The 18666-nt window shown below is 30.7% G+C and overlaps 1 protein-coding gene across 3 annotated transcripts; it reads left to right on the top strand.

Annotated features, from left to right (window-relative positions):
- The first annotated feature begins 6473 nt into the window (after positions 1-6473).
- On the top strand, positions 6474-18409 carry LOC111424944 (protein FAM13A). Of its 3 annotated transcripts, none has more exons than XM_023058685.2 (4): positions 6474-6980; positions 16031-17341; positions 17396-17608; positions 17664-18409. In XM_023058685.2, exons 2-4 carry the CDS (start codon positions 16040-16042, stop codon positions 18048-18050), a joined length of 1902 nt encoding a protein of 633 aa, XP_022914453.2. In that variant the 5' UTR covers positions 6474-6980; positions 16031-16039; the 3' UTR covers positions 18051-18409. The 3 variants fall into 3 exon arrangements, with proteins under 3 accessions (XP_022914453.2, XP_071052456.1, XP_022914452.2); XM_071196355.1 differs by lacking the exon at positions 6474-6980 and adding an exon at positions 11511-11857; XM_023058684.2 differs by lacking the exon at positions 6474-6980 and adding an exon at positions 12504-12612.
- The last annotated feature ends 257 nt before the right edge of the window (positions 18410-18666 follow it).

Raw genomic sequence — 18666 nt, 5'->3', positions numbered from 1 at the left:
TACCTAGAACTATAATCATTTGGGTTTAGCCGCACGTCTCTAAAGACGGCTAAACCCAAATGATTCTAGTTCTACATAGTAACAGTGCTAGTGTAATACTAGAACTAACACTATATCTAGAACTAGAATCATTTGGGTTTAGCCGCACGTCTCTAAAGACGGCTAAACCCAAATGATTCTGGTTCTAGATATAGTGTTAGTTCTAGTTTTACACTAGCACTGTTACTATGTAGAACTAACACTATACCTAAAACTAGAATCATTTGGGTTTAGCCGCACGTCTCTAAAGACGGCTAAACCCAAATGATTCTGGTTCTAGATATAGTGTTAGTTCTAGTTTTACACTAGCACTGTTACTATGTAAAACTAGCACTATACCTAGAACTATAATCATTTGGGTTTAGCCGCACGTCTCTAAAGACGGCTAAACCCAAATGATTCTAGTTCTACATAGTAACAGTGCTAGTGTAATACTAGAACTAACACTATATCTAGAACTAGAATCATTTGGGTTTAGCCGCACGTCTCTAAAGACGGCTAAACCCAAATGATTCTAGTTTACAGTTCCCCTTTATAATATTTTAATTAACTTTGGATTCTTTTAAATTAAGATTTTCTTGTTTATTATTAATTAATTTAACCATTAAAATACTTAAAAAAAAAACTTTGACGTAAATCGTGTTTATTACCAGAAGTAATTACCTCTTTACAACTTCTTGATCTCGAAATAACACGTTGATTGACTAATGTTAGCCAAAATATCTCCTTCAAACAGGTTTTATCGAAAGATTTTTGCCCAATTTACTTTTAAAGTATCACAAAAAACTTTCTAAAATATTAGCTCTTTTATGTCCACAAGTAGTTACCGCAATTTACAAACGAATTTTGCATCTATACGGCCTTTAAACATTTCAAGAGGAGCTCGTTTCGTTGAGGAAAGAGCTCGTTACGTCCAAAATTAGACTTTGCCTAAATATTGACGCGGTCGACGTGAGGTAAAAAGTATTTATAGTAACCCCCAGCAATTGAGACCGCGGCGAGCCCGAGGTTGTTAGCACCAGGAGTAGTCTAATAGGATGTCGTAACGATTTTTGCCTCTCTAAAAAGAATTCAGTAACAATTGTTATTGTAGAAGTAGTAAAGTTTGATAAAACCCTTCCGGGTTTCTATTTTAGCTGACTTTTCTGGGTTTTATGGTTTTAAATCTTCTTGGGCAAGTCATGTTGTTTACTTAAACTTTTTCAGGATTTATTATTATTTTATTTTTTGAAATTGAACAAATTTTCAAAGAAATTTTTTACTTCTGTTTACTGTTCGTATTGTAATTTATTAATGCCAAGGCTCTGATCTGGTGTGAGACCACAACATCTACAAATACTTCTCCTCTCAACTCTTCCACAGATTGGAGAATATTTATAAAATTCCGGGTGGGGTCCCGTGACGTCAGGTGTGTTGCTGTAGTCCGACTGAACTATATTGCGGATGTATTAATACTTGAGTCTAGCAAGTTCGGTGCATTTCTCGGCCACGATGGACTTCAAGGTGGTTTTGGTGAGTTCTTAAATCACGATCAATCAATAAAAAAATCGATTTATAAATCATCTCAAAAATATTCCCGTTTCGTTCCGCTATTTATAATTTACTAGCTTTTTTCGATTCAAATCGGCGATTGTAGTCGTTTTCTAAATCGCGGAACTATTAAATAACATTGTTATTCATCCGATATTGGCCTTGGCCTGATATTGATTGATTGAAAACGTTTTATATTGTACACGGTCACGGTAGTCCGTTATTCCAGATATTGGTATTGTTGTTTATGTTTTGAAAAGAAACAATACTTCTTTGAGATTAGAGTTAAAGAATGTTTTAAAATGTGCCAAGTTCAATGTGTTTTATTTTCAAATGTTTTGAAGGTTTAAACGTGATCGTTTTAATATTATTTGTAACTTTGTTGTGATCATCGGTGAGTAATCTAAACTTTTTTCTATATCCATTTTATTAAATGAAATATCTAATTATTATGGAATAATATGTAGCAGGCAATGTAAAGTTATGGAAATCTCCTACTGTTTAAAATATATGGATGGCTTGAAATAAAATTCCATTTTAACTTATTTTGTCAGTTTTGAATAAAAAGGTTAATATCTATAGTTTATTTTTTTTCTATAATACCTGCCAAATTATTGTAAAGTTGGCAAAATTAACAGGGAGTTTTGTTTTATCATGTTTTGAAATAAATATGTCACACTGACGTTTGAGCTTTCGGTATTCAAAAGGAAAAGGTGCATAAAAAATGTTGTGGGGTGTTTATTTGCCATTTATTTACCTATAAAATGTGTTTTGTTCTATTTAATTACTTTGTAGCACGTTTTTACAACAAATATGTACTTCGCTAAAACCGTGTTTATCCAAAAATTTCTTAGTATTTTAACCTCAACTATTTAATTACTGAAAATGTTACTAAAAATTAGGAAAACAACATAAATTTTATAAGGGTCTTAGATAATACCAACAGAAACCAATACTAGATTACACTAGCACTGTTACTATGTAGAACTAACACTATACCTAAAACTAGAATCATTTGAGTTTAGCCGCACGTCTCTAAAGACGGCTAAACCCGAATGTTTCTAGTTCTAGGTCTAGCGTTAGTTCTAGTTTTACACTAGCACTGTTACTATGTAAAACTAACACTATACCTAGAACTATAATCATTTGGGTTTAGCCGCACGTCTCTAAAGACGGCTAAACCCAAATGATTCTAGTTCTAGATATAGTGTTAGTTCCAGTATTATATTAGCACTGTTACTATGTAGAACTAACACTATACCTAAAACTAGAATCATTTGGGTTTAGCCGCACGTCTCTAAAGACGGCTAAACCCAAATGATTCTGGTTCTAGATATAGTGTTAGTTCTAGTATTACACTAGCACTGTTACTATGTAGAACTAACACTATACCTAAAACTAGAATCATTTGGGTTTAGCCGCACGTCTCTAAAGACGGCTAAACCCAAATGATTCTAGTTCTAGATATAGTGTTAGTTCCAGTATTATATTAGCACTGTTACTATGTAGAACTAACACTATACCTAAAACTAGAATCATTTGGGTTTAGCCGCACGTCTCTAAAGACGGCTAAACCCAAATGATTCTAGTTCTAGATGTAGTGTTAATTCTAGTATTACACTAGCACTGTTACTATGTAGAACTAACACTATACCTAAAACTAGAATCATTTGGGTTTAGCCGCACGTCTCTAAAGACGGCTAAGCCCGAATGATTCTGGTTCTAGATATAGTGTTAGTTCTAGTATTACACTAGCACTGTTACTATGTAAAACTAGCACTATACCTAGAACTATAATCATTTGGGTTTAGCCGCACGTCTCTAAAGACGGCTAAACCCAAATGATTCTAGTTCTAGATGTAGTGTTAATTCTAGTATTACACTAGCACTGTTACTATGTAGAACTAACACTATACCTAAAACTAGAATCATTTGGGTTTAGCCGCACGTCTCTAAAGACGGCTAAGCCCGAATGATTCTGGTTCTAGATATAGTGTTAATTCTAGTATTACACTAGCACTGTTACTATGTAAAACTAGCACTATACCTAGAACTATAATCATTTGGGTTTAGCCGCACTTCTCTAAAGACGGCTAAACCCAAATGATTCTAGTTCTAGATGTAGTGTTAATTCTGGTATTACACTAGCACTGTTACTATGTAGAACTAACACTATACCTAAAACTAGAATCATTTGGGTTTAGCCGCACGTCTCTAAAGACGGCTAAGCCCGAATGATTCTGGTTCTAGATATAGTGTTAGTTCTAGTATTACACTAGCACTGTTACTATGTAAAAGTAGCACTATACCTAGAACTATAATCATTTGGGTTTAGCCGCACGTCTCTAAAGACGGCTAAACCCAAATGATTCTGGTTCTAGATATAGTGTTAGTTCTAGTATTACACTAGCACTGTTACTATGTAGAACTAACACTATATCTAGAACTAGAATCATTTGGGTTTAGCCGTCTTTAGAGACGTGCGGTAGAGACGTGCGTGCCGTCTTTAGAGACGTGCGGCTAAACCCAAATGATTCTAGTTTTAGGTATAGTGTTAGTTCTAGTATTACACTAGCACTGTTACTATGTAGAACTAACACTATACCTAAAACTAGAATTATTTGGGTTTAGCCGCACGTCTCTAAAGACGGCTAAACCCAAATGATTCTGGTTCTAGATATAGTGTTAGTTCTAGTATTACACTAGCACTGTTACTATGTAAAACTAACACTATACCTAGAACTATAATCATTTGGGTTTAGCCGCACGTCTCTAAAGACGGCTAAACCCAAATGATTCTATTTCTAGATATAGTGTTAGTTCTAGTATTACACTAGCACTGTTACTATGTAGAACTAACACTATATCATTTGGGTTTAGCCGCACTTCTCTAAAGACGGCTAAATCCAAATGATTCTGGTTCTAGATATAGTGTTAGTTCTAGTATTACACTAGCACTGTTACTATGTAGAACTAACACTATACCTAGAACTAGAATCATTTGGGTTTAGCCGCACGTCTCTAAAGACGGCTAAACCCAAATGATTCTGGTTCTAGATATAGTGTTAGTTCTAGTATTACACTAGCACTGTTACTATGTAGAACTAACACTATACCTAAAACTAGAATCATTTGGGTTTAGCCGCACGTCTCTAAAGACGGCTAAACCCAAATGATTCTGGTTCTAGATATAGCGTTAGTTCTAGTATTACACTAGCACTGTTACTATGTAAAACTAACACTATACCTAGAACTATAATCATTTGGGTTTAGCCGCACGTCTCTAAAGACGGCTAAACCCAAATGATTCTAGTTCTAGATATAGTGTTAGTTCTAGTATTACACTAGCACTGTTACTATGTAGAACTAACACTATATCATTTGGGTTTAGCCGCACTTCTCTAAAGACGGCTAAATCCAAATGATTCTGGTTCTAGATATAGTGTTAGTTCTAGTATTACACTAGCACTGTTACTATGTAGAACTAACACTATACCTAGAACTAGAATCATTTGGGTTTAGCCGCACGTCTCTAAAGACGGCTAAACCCAAATGATTCTGGTTCTAGATATAGTGTTAGTTCTAGTATTACACTAGCACTGTTACTATGTAGAACTAACACTATACCTAGAACTAGAATCATTTGGGTTTAGCCGCACGTCTCTAAAGACGGCTAAGCCCGAATGATTCTAGTTCTAGATATAGTGTTAGTTCTACTTGTAGTTCAATAAAAAGATACAATCATTTAGAACTGCATAACAACTAACACTAGATCTAGAACTAGAAAGCTTCTCTAGAATTCACTGTAGAATTAATTCTAAGTTTAACCTAAATTATTTGATGGTTTTTGAATACTAGCCAATTTTAAAAATCAATATTTTCCAAATTATGTTAATAATTACGGAATAATATTTTGGAAATTAATATGTAAACATCAATATTAAATTATGGAAATTTTCGGCTGTCTAAAACACATGAGTGGTTTGGAATAAATTCCCAATTTAACCTAAATTATATTAACAGCAAAACTCTTAATATGCAAATATACTGTTATTTTAGAATAATTTTTAGTTGTCTAAAACTCTTTACAATTTAACCAAAATCATTTGCAACTTGAAATATTAAATGCAAAACAAATTTCAACGAAGCAATAAACTAATGTGCCAAATTTTATATTACGATAAAAGTACCTTTATATACATGATGTTTTCTTTGAAATAAAATTTATAACATAACCCATAAATTAACTATTTTTTTTATCTTCCTAATAAAACCAAGTAATAAGAACTTCAATAACGTACAAACCTTAATTAACTTTCCACGTATCTTTTCAATCCCAATTTTCATCTCAACACTTATAAATTTAAGAGATTTATTTTTAAAAAATGTCAAGTATATTTACATATTCGTATTTATATTTTCCGTAAAAGAAAAATAATCCCAACAACGCTTAAATATAATATGTATGTGTTGGTCTAGATCCAACAGCGAAAAACGTTTTTATTATACCAACACTTATTTTTGTTGTAACCCCAACTTTCCTTTCTCCGGTTTGGTCTCCACTCTAAAAAAAAATTTGGACCAGCTTTTGGCAACGATTTTGGCACAAGCCAATGTAAGCAAATATAATTTCCGCCAAATTCACGTCATTGTGTCCGTATGCAATCGATCGGAAACAATTTACAGTTTTGAAAGATGTTGATGGGTTTTAGTTATTATTAAGTTCCGGATGTTTACAAAATGATAGATTTAGAATTATTTATTTATCTTTTACCGTTTAATGTTAAGCTTTTAATTTGTGTTTATAACAATTTGAATTAATTTTGTTGTTTTCTTCTGTATGTTTTAGATCATTAGAGGTCCGTGAACGGCAGCGGATCAAGATACCGTGCGCCAATCAAAAAGGCTCATGCTGAAGCTGAGATTGGTGTCGACGCACTTCTTAAAGCAACCATAAGAACTTGAAATGTGCCGAGACCGGGATATGAACCCCCGTGCCATTTGAATTTAACACGAAGATAACCCCATTTTGTTATTTTTCACCCTCAACCAAAAAAAAAATACAAATTAAAAAAAAAATAATAATATTTGTTCGTGGGGAAGAGCCCGAAACGCGCGCGCGCCAAGTTTTAAACGTGAAAAACCCCGAACCCTGCCGAGTGTTTATCCCGATAGTTTTTTAGACCGTCTCTTTTTGACCCAAAACACCTCCAACTCTCTATATCTTAACAAAATTTTTATTTTACATTGTTCCGGTATTTTTTGTTTTAACGTTCGTCGTGTGTTGAATCGGTTGAGTGCGACATTTTCGTGTGTGTGGCGACGGACATCGCTCATTCATCGATCCGGATCGACATTTTCGATCATCCCAGAGGCTGGCGAGAATTTGCAACCTGCTCAGGCAGTGCACTGTAAGTGTTTTTAATCTTTCATACAAAAAAAAAATCAATAACTCAAGTTCTTTTTTTCCCTCCTCTTCAAAACCCCTCAGTTTAAATTTTAATTAGGTTCATATTCTTGTTGTCATCATTAGATGTATTCTTAACATGTTTCTCTACAACTTATCTCCTTTAGAGAACTGACGCTTTGTCGACATTTTCGACTTGTACAACTATTGGTTACAATTGATGTTTTATTGATTATACCTGGAAAAATAACATCATTCAATCAATAGATAGATCAGTAGATGCCAATGACCTGAATAATTACCGTCGCATCTCTGTCCTACGTACAATGTCCAACATTTTGGAAATTGTCATAAAGAAGAGCTTACTGAATTATCTTACTCATGAAAACTTATTAACGACTGACCAACACGGTTATCAACCAGGCAAATCCACAAACACAGCACTTAATGTATTACAAGTGATGATAAGAGGTTTTGATGAACAAAAATATAGTCAAATCGCCTTTTGTGACCTTAGCAAGGCTTTCGATCTTGTAAATCATGACATTCTTACTAAGAAATTGAATAAATACGGAATAAGAGATAAGATCCTTAACCTGCTAGTTTCATATCTGTCTCACTGGAAAGGTGAAATATTGGAGTGGAAGAGAGTCGAAACAGGAGTTCTGCAAGGTTCGGTTCTTGGACCGATTCTTTTTTTGATCTACATAAATGATCTGTCGGATTTTGTAGCATCGGATTCACTCTGTCTTTAATCTTTATTATATTGAAAAACTTCAGAAAAAGATTAGTACGACAATGGTTGAGGCAGAAAAGTGGTTCAACTCCAACAAATTACTATTAAATAAAACTAAAACCAAGTTACTCACGTTTAATACGAAAACCAATGATCATGTTACAAATCAAAAGACCAAATTCCTTGGCGTGGTGTTTACGGAAACCTTGAGTTGGTCACATATCTCAGCTTAGAAAGAAACTAGCAACTTCAATATGTTGTTTGAAAGTAATGGTAAAAAATTTACCATCGGCTGAATCAGGAAATGTGTATTTCGCATACTTCAACAGCATGGCGGTGTATGGCATAGCAATATGGGGTACTTCTAGTGACATAAAAGAAGTTTTCAAACTACAAAAGAAAGCGATAAGAACGCTAGTAGGTCTAAAATAAAATCAGAGTTGTAGAGGTCATTTTAAAACTCTAAAAATACCATCCTCATATATACTTACGTGCCTAGACTATATACAGAAAAACAAGGATTCGCTAACCATAATTACAGAGTCTCACCCCTGCTGCACTAGGCAAGGAGATGACATCAAACTTCCATATCACAGAACAACAAAATCACAAAAAAAATTCAACTATATATCATATAAAACATTGAATATGAAGAGACAGGTCAAGAATATGCTCTTAGAAAAGGAATTCTACTCCATAGACGAATACTTTGCAGCAATGAAGATAAACTAATCAATTATTACGACTTTTATTTGACGAGAATATTGTACATTTTGATGGATATTCAATAAACTTATTATTATTATTATTAATACTCTAATGAATAAGTTTTTTTCTACTAATTAACCCTTTGTGTCCCAAGAAGTCAAACATTTTGAAACTTTGTGACAGAATCAGACAGAATTAAAACGGTATCAAAATACACTCAGTAAAGGCCTTTGGAATAAAATTTTAGCAAAATATGCAATCCCCTAAAAAGATGCTAATTCAAAAATTCCTGGAAACCGTGTTTATTGAAATTAAGAAATAAAACTTATTTTAAATTGAAGCTTGAAGCTTTCTGTTTAAATCGATGTATAACAATCGATGGGTTGAATTAAAAAAATATTGAGAAAAAGAGTATTGAGTTAAAACTAACATTTTCGTATAACCTAAAAGTGTCAAAAAAGATGTTAATTTAAAAATTCCTGGAAGCCGTATTTATTGAAATTAAAGAATAAGACTTATTCTAAATTAAAGCTCAAAGCTTTCTTTTTAAAATGATGTATAATAATTGTTGGGTTGGATTGGAAAAATATTGACAAAAAACATGTTGAAACAAAACTTACATTTTCGTATAACCTAAGAGTGCCAAAAAAGATGCTAATTTAAAAACTCCTGGAAGCCGTATTTATTGAAATTAAGGAATGAAACTTATTTTAAATTAACGCTCAAAGCTTTCTCTTTAAAATGATGTATAATAATTGTTGGGTTGGATTGGAAAAATATTGACAAAAAACATGTTGAAACAAAACTTACATTTTCGTATAACCTAAGAGTGCCAAAAAAGATGCTAATTTAAAAATTCCTGGAAGCCGTATTTATTGAAATTAAAGAATAAGACTTATTCTAAATTAAAGCTCAAAGCTTTCTTTTTAAAATGATGTATAATAATTGTTGGGTTGGATTGGAAAAATATTGACAAAAAACATGTTGAAACAAAACTTACATTTTCGTATAACCTAAGAGTGCCAAAAAAGATGCTAATTTAAAAACTCCTGGAAGCCGTATTTATTGAAATTAAGGAATGAAACTTATTTTAAATTAAAGCTCAAAGCTTTCTCTTTAAAATGATGTATAATAATTGTTGGGTTGGATTGGAAAAATATAGAGAAAAAAAAAGTTGAAATAAAACTTACATTTTCGAATAACCTAAAAATGTTAAAAATATGCTAATTTAAAAATTCCTGGAAGCCGTATTTATTGAAATTAAAGAATAAGACTTATTCTAAATTAAAGCTCAAAGCTTTCTTTTTAAAATGATGTATAATAATTGTTGGGTTGGATTGGAAAAATATTGACAAAAAACATGTTGAAACAAAACTTACATTTTCGTATAACCTAAGAGTGCCAAAAAAGATGCTAATTTAAAAACTCCTGGAAGCCGTATTTATTGAAATTAAGGAATGAAACTTATTTTAAATTAAAGCTCAAAGCTTTCTCTTTAAAATGATGTATAATAATTGTTGGGTTGGATTGGAAAAATATAGAGAAAAAAAAAGTTGAAATAAAACTTACATTTTCGAATAACCTAAAAATGTTAAAAATATGCTAATTTAAAAATTCCTGTAAGCCGTATTTATTAAAATTAAGGAATGAAACTTATTTTAAATTAAAGCTCAAAGCTTTCTCTTTAAAATGATGTATAATAATTGTTGGGTTGGATTTGAAAAATATTAAGAAAAAAAATGTTGAAACAACTACTTGTATAGTAGAAAGTACCGACAGCTCTAAATGCGCCGAATAGATAACTACAGTTTAAAATGAGTGTTTAAAGTACTGTCGGGACACAAAGGGTTAATCAGTATAATCAGGATATCATCTTCTGGAAATGTTGCTAGATCGCAAAGATGCATTCACGTAACGAAAATCATGAGTCAGACAAAGATGATCTCATGGCTGCCTCATCGTATTGCTTGTTGAATTCTCTCTTCCAGTTAAAATATGTCGATGATAAACAGTGCTCCAAAACTCCTTCAATAAACCATGTGGAATGAGATCTAACTTATACTATACTTTTGATTGTTTCCACAAAATGCGTAAAAATCTCTGGCATAAGACTTTGTTTTAATAAGACCTTTTAGAAGTAGTAAAAGGAGAGAGAACCTTGTCCAGGAGCTTCGCAAACTGGTACGTTGGAGAATTTAAGCCACTGACAATATCTGGTTTATGGATTTTAGGTAATCCATAACTTCTTGGTGGTACTGGGATCTGTACAAACAAACGTCTCTGTTTTTCTGCTAGAATATCTGTAGATTTTAACTTCTTGATTTTCTTGTAGATCGCTCATTAGGCTCATTATGCAAAAGAAAAGTTTTGCTTGAAGAAAAGTGACGTCCTTATTATGTCCTGAGTTTTCGGCTAAACCCGAATGTTTCTTGTTCTAGGTCTAGTGTTAGTTCTACTTTTCGTTCAATAAAAATATACCACAATCTAACGTTTAATAACAATTAAAACTAAAACTAACATTCAACTCTCAAGACGGCTAAACCAGAATCATTCCAGTGACACTTCTAGTTTTAGTGCAATAAAAATATTCAACATAGTGTTATCCTATGCTAACTACCACTGTTATTAGAATTAATATTAGAACTAGAAACATTCAAACATTTTATGTGGAACATATAAGGTATATATTTTTGTATATTACATTTTAAGTCAAATTCACTGTATAATAAAAGAAATGGATGTTATGAGCCATCTTATCATTTCTTTTGAATACTGCAAATGGGATAATAAATGGTAACAACTAAATTTATGAATAGCATCTAAATCTAAATCAGTAAATTTAGTTTTTACAATAATAATTATATTGATTAATTAACAATAATACAAAGTACAAAGTACATAATATTTTATATCAATCAAAACTTGACTCAAATTAATTAATTTAACTTTTATAATTTTTTTTCCTTCGCGTCAGATTATTTATGTTTACGCAAGAACTCATCGAAACATAAACCGACTATTTAAACATTGATAAATAATATCGCTAAGCAAACAAACACAGATTGGTAATAAATTGGCTTATTTTTCGTCGCATTACAAAATTTAATGTATAATTTCATTCTTATTTAAACGAAAAACACTTGTGATTAAAATTTTTAAAGTTTGTGAAGGTGAACAAAATGTTTTTCAATTTTACGTGCAGAACAATAATAAATTAAAGTTTTCGATTTGAAAAGGAATGCTCCATCAACAATTTCCTCGTTGCCCGAGTTATTTTTAGAGTTCTAAACGATCGTGCCGTATTTACAATATTCATGAACTTGCGGTTCTTGTAATCGTATCATAACCACAAAAACACAATGTTGTTGTAAAATTAAAGAAGTACGCGTTATTTTGACTTTTTCAATTAATTAAAGGAAAAAATATAGAGAAATAATGTAAGTGTTATCTTTTCAATTATTTTTTTTAATAAGATCCTAAATATAGACAATTTTACGCCTCATTAAATCTTTTTAATCGCATAATTCAATAACCATTAAACACGAAAGTAATGAATTATGAGACTTTATCTAACAGACTCTAATCAGTAAGTAATTAACGTTAATAAAAAGAGGCCAATAAAAAAAAAGAAAACTAATTTGGCGAAAGAACCCGCAATAAACGTTTTTAAATTAGGAAGTGTTGTTTAAAGGTTTCTTCGAGACAAAAAAATACTATAAAAGTCGTTAGACATTGTCAGAAAAACGCATCTCAAAGGTGAACTCATTGTTCCGCGATTTCAATGCGGTTATCTCACTGGATTTAACCAGTTAACTTCGGTAATTTGTTATTTTCAAAACCTCCATTAAATTAAATCCACCCGGTGTTTTTATTTTTAACATTTTCTTTATATAAAAGAAGTTTTGTGGTAGTAAACTGAGTTATAAATAAAGTTTTTATTTTGGTTTGAGCCCAAAAATTCTTATTTATAATAAAACGCTGTAAAATAATTTATTGGAGCGTTTAATATCGTTGTGAATATGATTTGAGATAACGAATTACGTCTGGACTTTAAAGGTATATTAAGGTGCTTAAATACTCGTAAAGTTGTTAGAAGTTGCTTGGAGTTTAAAGTGTGCGGTGTAAACAGAATTTTCTTGAGATGAAGTTGAAGTTATTGAAGATTGTTTTGGATAAAGACAAAAATGATGAGGTATTTAAGTTTAATGGGATTAAAAGATTTTTTAAGTTTTATATTTTTAACCCTTTGTGTCCCGACGGTACTTTAAAGTACCGGTAATTTTAAACACTCATTTTAAATTGTAGTTATCTATTCGGCGCATTTAGAGCTGTCGGTACTTTCTACTATACAAGTAGTTGTTTCAACATTTTTTTTCTTAATATTTTTCAAATCCAACCCAACAATTATTATACATCATTTTAAAGAGAAAGCTTTGAGCTTTAATTTAAAATAAGTTTCATTCCTTAATTTCAATAAATACGGCTTACAGGAATTTTTAAATTAGCATATTTTTTACATTTTTAGGTTATTCGAAAATGTAAGTTTTATTTCAACTTTTTTTTTCTCTATATTTTTCCAATCCAACCCAACAATTATTATACATCATTTTAAAGAGAAAGCTTTGAGCTTTAATTTAAAATAAGTTTCATTCCTTAATTTCAATAAATACGGCTTCCAGGAGTTTTTAAATTAGCATCTTTTTTGGCACTCTTAGGTTATACAAAAATGTAAGTTTTGTTTCAACATGTTTTTTGTCAATATTTTTCCAATCCAACCCAACAATTATTATACATCATTTTAAAAAGAAAGCTTTGAGCTTTAATTTAGAATAAGTCTTATTCTTTAATTTCAATAAATACGGCTTCCAAGAATTTTTAAATTAGCATCTTTTTTGACACTCTTAGGTTATACGAAAATGTAAGTTTTCTTTCAACTTTTTTTTTCTCTATATTTTTCCAATCCAACCCAACAATTATTATACATCATTTTAAAGAGAAAGCTTTGAGCTTTAATTTAAAATAAGTTTCATTCCTTAATTTCAATAAATACGGCTTACAGGAATTTTTAAATTAGCATATTTTTTACATTTTTAGGTTATTCGAAAATGTAAGTTTTATTTCAACTTTTTTTTTCTCAATATTTTTCCAATCCAACCCAACAATTATTATACATCATTTTAAAGAGAAAGCTTTGAGCTTTAATTTAAAATAAGTTTCATTCCTTAATTTCAATAAATACGGCTTCCAGGAGTTTTTAAATTAGCATCTTTTTTGGCACTCTTAGGTTATACGAAAATGTAAGTTTTGTTTCAACATGTTTTTTGTCAATATTTTTCCAATCCAACCCAACAATTATTATACATCATTTTAAAGAGAAAGCTTTGAGCGTTAATTTAAAATAAGTTTCATTCCTTAATTTCAATAAATACGGCTTACAGGAATTTTTAAATTAGCATATTTTTTACATTTTTAGGTTATTCGAAAATGTAAGTTTTATTTCAACTTTTTTTTTCTCTATATTTTTCCAATCCAACCCAACAATTATTATACATCATTTTAAAGAGAAAGCTTTGAGCGTTAATTTAAAATAAGTTTCATTCCTTAATTTCAATAAATACGGCTTCCAGGAGTTTTTAAATTAGCATCTTTTTTGGCACTCTTAGGTTATACGAAAATGTAAGTTTTGTTTCAACATGTTTTTTGTCAATATTTTTCCAATCCAACCCAACAATTATTATACATCATTTTAAAGAGAAAGCTTTGAGCTTTAATTTAGAGTAAGTCTCATTCCTTAATTTCAATAAATACGGCTTCCAGGAATTTTTAATTTATCATTTTTTTTGACACTTTTAGGTTGTACAAAAATGTAAGTTTTGTTTCAACATTTTTTTTCTCAATATTTTTCCAATCCAACCCAACAATTATTATATATCATTTTAAAGAGAGAGTTTTGAACTTTAATTTAGAACAACTCTCATTCCTTAATTTCAATAAATACGGCTTCCAGGAATTTTTAAATTAGCATCTTTTTTGACACTTTTAGTTTATACGAAAATGTAAGTTTTGTTTCAACATTTTTTTTCTCAATATTTTTCCAATCCAACCCAACAATTATTTTACATCATTTTAAAGAGAAAGCTTTGAGCTTTAATTTAGAGTAAGTCTCATTCCTTAATTTCAATAAATACGGCTTCCAGGAATTTTTAATTTATCATTTTTTTTGACACTTTTAGGTTGTACAAAAATGTAAGTTTTGTTTCAACATTTTTTTTCTCAATATTTTTCCAATCCAACCCAACAATTATTATATATCATTTTAAAGAGAGAGCTTTGAACTTTAATTTAGAACAACTCTCATTCCTTAATTTCAATAAATACGGCTTCCAGGAATTTTTAAATTAGCATCTTTTTTGACACTTTTAGTTTATACGAAAATGTAAGTTTTGTTTCAACATTTTTTTTCTCAATATTTTTCCAATCCAACCCAACAATTATTTTACATCATTTTAAAGAGAAAGCTTTGAGCTTTAATTTAGAGTAAGTCTCATTCCTTAATTTCAATAAATACGGCTTCCAGGAATTTTTAATTTATCATTTTTTTTGACACTTTTAGGTTGTACAAAAATGTAAGTTTTGTTTCAACATTTTTTTTCTCAATATTTTTCCAATCCAACCCAACAATTATTATACATCATTTTAAAGAGAGAGCTTTGAACTTTAATTTAGAACAACTCTCATTCCTTAATTTCAATAAATACGGCTTCCAGGAATTTTTAAATTAGCATCTTTTTTGACACTTTTAGGTTATACGAAAATGTTAGTTTTAACTCAATACTCTTTTTCTCAATATTTTTTTAATTCAACCCATCGATTGTTAGACATCGATTTAAACAGAAAGCTTCAAGCTTCAATTTAAAATAAGTTTTATTTCTTAAATTCAATAAACACGGTTTCCAGGAATTTTTGAATTAGCATCTTTTTAGGGGATTGCATATTTTGCTAAAATTTTATTCCAAAGGCCTTTACTGAGTGTATTTTGATAGCGTTTTAATTCTGTCTGATTCTGTCACAAAGTTTCAAAATGTTTGACTTCTTGGGACACAAAGGGTTAATTAGTAGTGTTTGGTTAGTTTAATCTTGAGATATAATTAGAATTAATTAAAAAAATCAAATTGGAGTATCAAAAATGAGTTATTGACTGTTTACTAATTTAGATTTTTGCTATCTAGGTATTTATTACAGAATTTTACAACTTGAGGTTTATATTGGTTAAAATTTATGATTGTAAATAATATTTATTTGAAATTTTATTGCTGTATTATTAATTATTTATTTCAAAACTTTTTTATTTTACTCTAATTTTCAGTTAAATGAAATTCATTAATAAACCAAGCTCATTTTAAATATTTACACAGCGTGAATTACAATTTTACTACGAGATAAAACTGGATACAACCAAAATTGAAGTCAACAATGAACTCATTATACAGCTTGGGAAATTTATCTATGCAAAGTTAAATTCAAAAAATTCATAAATCTGGAAAAAATCAAATGCAAAATTCAAACCTAGGTCTAACATTTTTTTAATATATCTTTATTTTTTTTTCTAGTGTGGTCGTATGGTGGACCAAGACGCAATGAAAGGTCCAACACCAATAGAAGAATCTCGCGTTCAAACCGAAAAAGACCCAATCGTTAAAGAAAGTAAATTTGCGCGAGTTAAACGTCTGTTATCTGGTCAACAACAACAACAACAAAATCGTCAAAACCAACAAGCAACGACTTACGACGAAGCAAAAGCAAGCTGCAAAGCAAGGAAACGCAAAGAACGACAAGAAAGCGTCAGTTCGATTGTACAAGAACGTAAAGTGATCCGATCAAATTCCGAAGAACGACCAATTAATAAAGATGAAAAAGATATAAGAAGGGTTTCAAGTCACGAAGATTTTCAAAAAACACCGCCGAAATCGGTTGAAAATGACGTTGGTTTAAAAGTGGTTGTTGAAGATCAAACAAAAAAAGTTTCTCCATGTCGAGACGTCAGCATTGATGTTTTTATTTACCACGATGAGAGCGAATTTGAAAGAAGAAGGTCGCACGAGAGGTTTTCAAAACCCATGATGGGACAAAGGCCTAAGTATTCTATGCACGGACGCAAACCAAGGGTAAAACATTTCCATAAGAAAGATAAATTAGATGCCCAACATGTTGTAAGAAGAGTTAGTCCAAAACGAACTCAAGAAAATGATTTGAAAAAGATTGACATAAAAAGTAACGATTTGAAATGTAACGATTTAAAAAAAAATAATATTACCGATGAAGAAATTTCATGTAATTTCCTTCAACTTCGTAATAGCGAAGAAAAAGAACGATCACCAAGTCCCGTAAACACTCCGATTTCGCCTCCTTTAGATTTAAGTACATTACATGAGCAAATAGACTGTTCAGAACCAATACCTTCCAGTTCCAATCGATTAATATGCGAAAATACGGAGACTATGCCGAGTTTATCGGTAGCATCGAATCGTTTATTATTATCTCCAAGAAATTCCGTTATCATTACTCAACGTATTTATTTAAGTTCTGAAGTGCCGCAAAATAACACGACGAGAGGTACCGAAGAAAGAAACCCAAAAGAGGAAAAACTGAAACAAATCGCCAAACAAATCAACAGCATCAAGAAAAAGTTAAAAAAATACGATGAAGAATTTGAAACGAAATTCGGATATAGACCATCGCATGCCGATAAACTTAATGATAAAACAATGAAGAAATTGTGCGCCGAATTAAGCAAATTGAAAAAAGAACAAAAACAATTAAAAGAAAACGATGAATATTTCATGGACGGCGATGAAAATGAAAAAGGAACTAAAATTAAAAAAGAAGCGAGTTTGCAAGACACTTTGATGGAGATTGAAAATGTAAGATTCTTCTTTGATTTTAAAATTAATCATTAATTCATCTTTTTTTTTTAGAGATTAAATGCTAAAAGAGTTGTTGGTGAACGTAGCGAAACTATAGAACAAATGAGTAATGAACAACTCGTCGAAGAGAAAATCGCAGTACAAAAGGCTCTTTTACATCTTGAATCGATGCATGGTCGACCAACAAACAAAGAAGATAGAGATTTAGTTCGGCCAATTTATGATCGATACCGTCAACTAAAACGGATGGTTCGATTAACAACGGTAAATAAATTAAATATTAATTAATTAATCCATTCATTTATTATTTTTGTTTTAGCCCTGCAACAATATAAACGAATTGGCAACAATTCTTGAACACGAAACGATGGATTTCGTTTCAGCACCGACACAAACCCCCGATACAGAAGCTGATAAACAGAACACAACTGGAACGAGTACTGATAGTGATACAGACACTTCCGTTGGGGAAAATTTACATTCCCTAAGTTATGAAGAATTAACAAACGAACATCGACTCGCAACGGAAGAAAAGAAAAATTTACGGCGATCGTTAAAACAATTCGAAGAAGATTTCCAAACAAGGACTGGAAAAAAACTACAAAAAGAAGATAAAACTCCGATGGAGCACATTTACAGTCAGTACAAGAAAACGAAGGCCAAGTTGAGATTGTTAGATGCACTTTTAGGAAAGCAAGCGTTGTAATTTAAAAATCAATGATGAATAAGAATCATCAACAATTCAATCTATCAATCAATGAATGAAAATGAATGGCGGAAAGGAAAGTTATATTAGACTTTCATTGTTTAGGTTATTTTGGAAGAATCTGAATGTTGATTATGAGGATAAGGTCCTTTTTATCATTTATGATCTAAGTGTTTTTTTTTGTCTTAATTTTTAATTAATTCTACTGGAGGTTTAAGATTTTTTAAGAAAATAAATGTGTATATACATGTATTTGATCTTCCTTATTATAAAATACAGAATACGAATAAACGTGTGTAGCTACAAAATAGAAAAACTTATTATGTATTCTTTATTGAATAAATGATTCCAAAAACTTATCCCCTTACTCGTTTATATCGTTTTACACTTACAGCCATTTTTAGGCTTAAGATTTTGAGACCTACTGAAATTTAATGAAACAGAAATTGTCAGAAGTAGAGTATATAAATTGGCTTTTTAATTAATAAGATAGATCTGGTAAATTTAATTCTATCAGAAAATGAAATTATTAATAATAGTACACGAAATGCAATGAATCTAAGTACTTACACTGTATCAGAAAACAATAATAGTTAGTAATCTTAAAGTTGTTGTT

The sequence above is a fragment of the Onthophagus taurus genome, chromosome 6 (genome assembly GCF_036711975.1).
Source record: "Onthophagus taurus isolate NC chromosome 6, IU_Otau_3.0, whole genome shotgun sequence".
In the NCBI taxonomy this organism is placed as follows: domain Eukaryota; kingdom Metazoa; phylum Arthropoda; class Insecta; order Coleoptera; family Scarabaeidae; genus Onthophagus; species Onthophagus taurus.
This window is presented reverse-complemented; position numbering and strand designations above follow the sequence as displayed.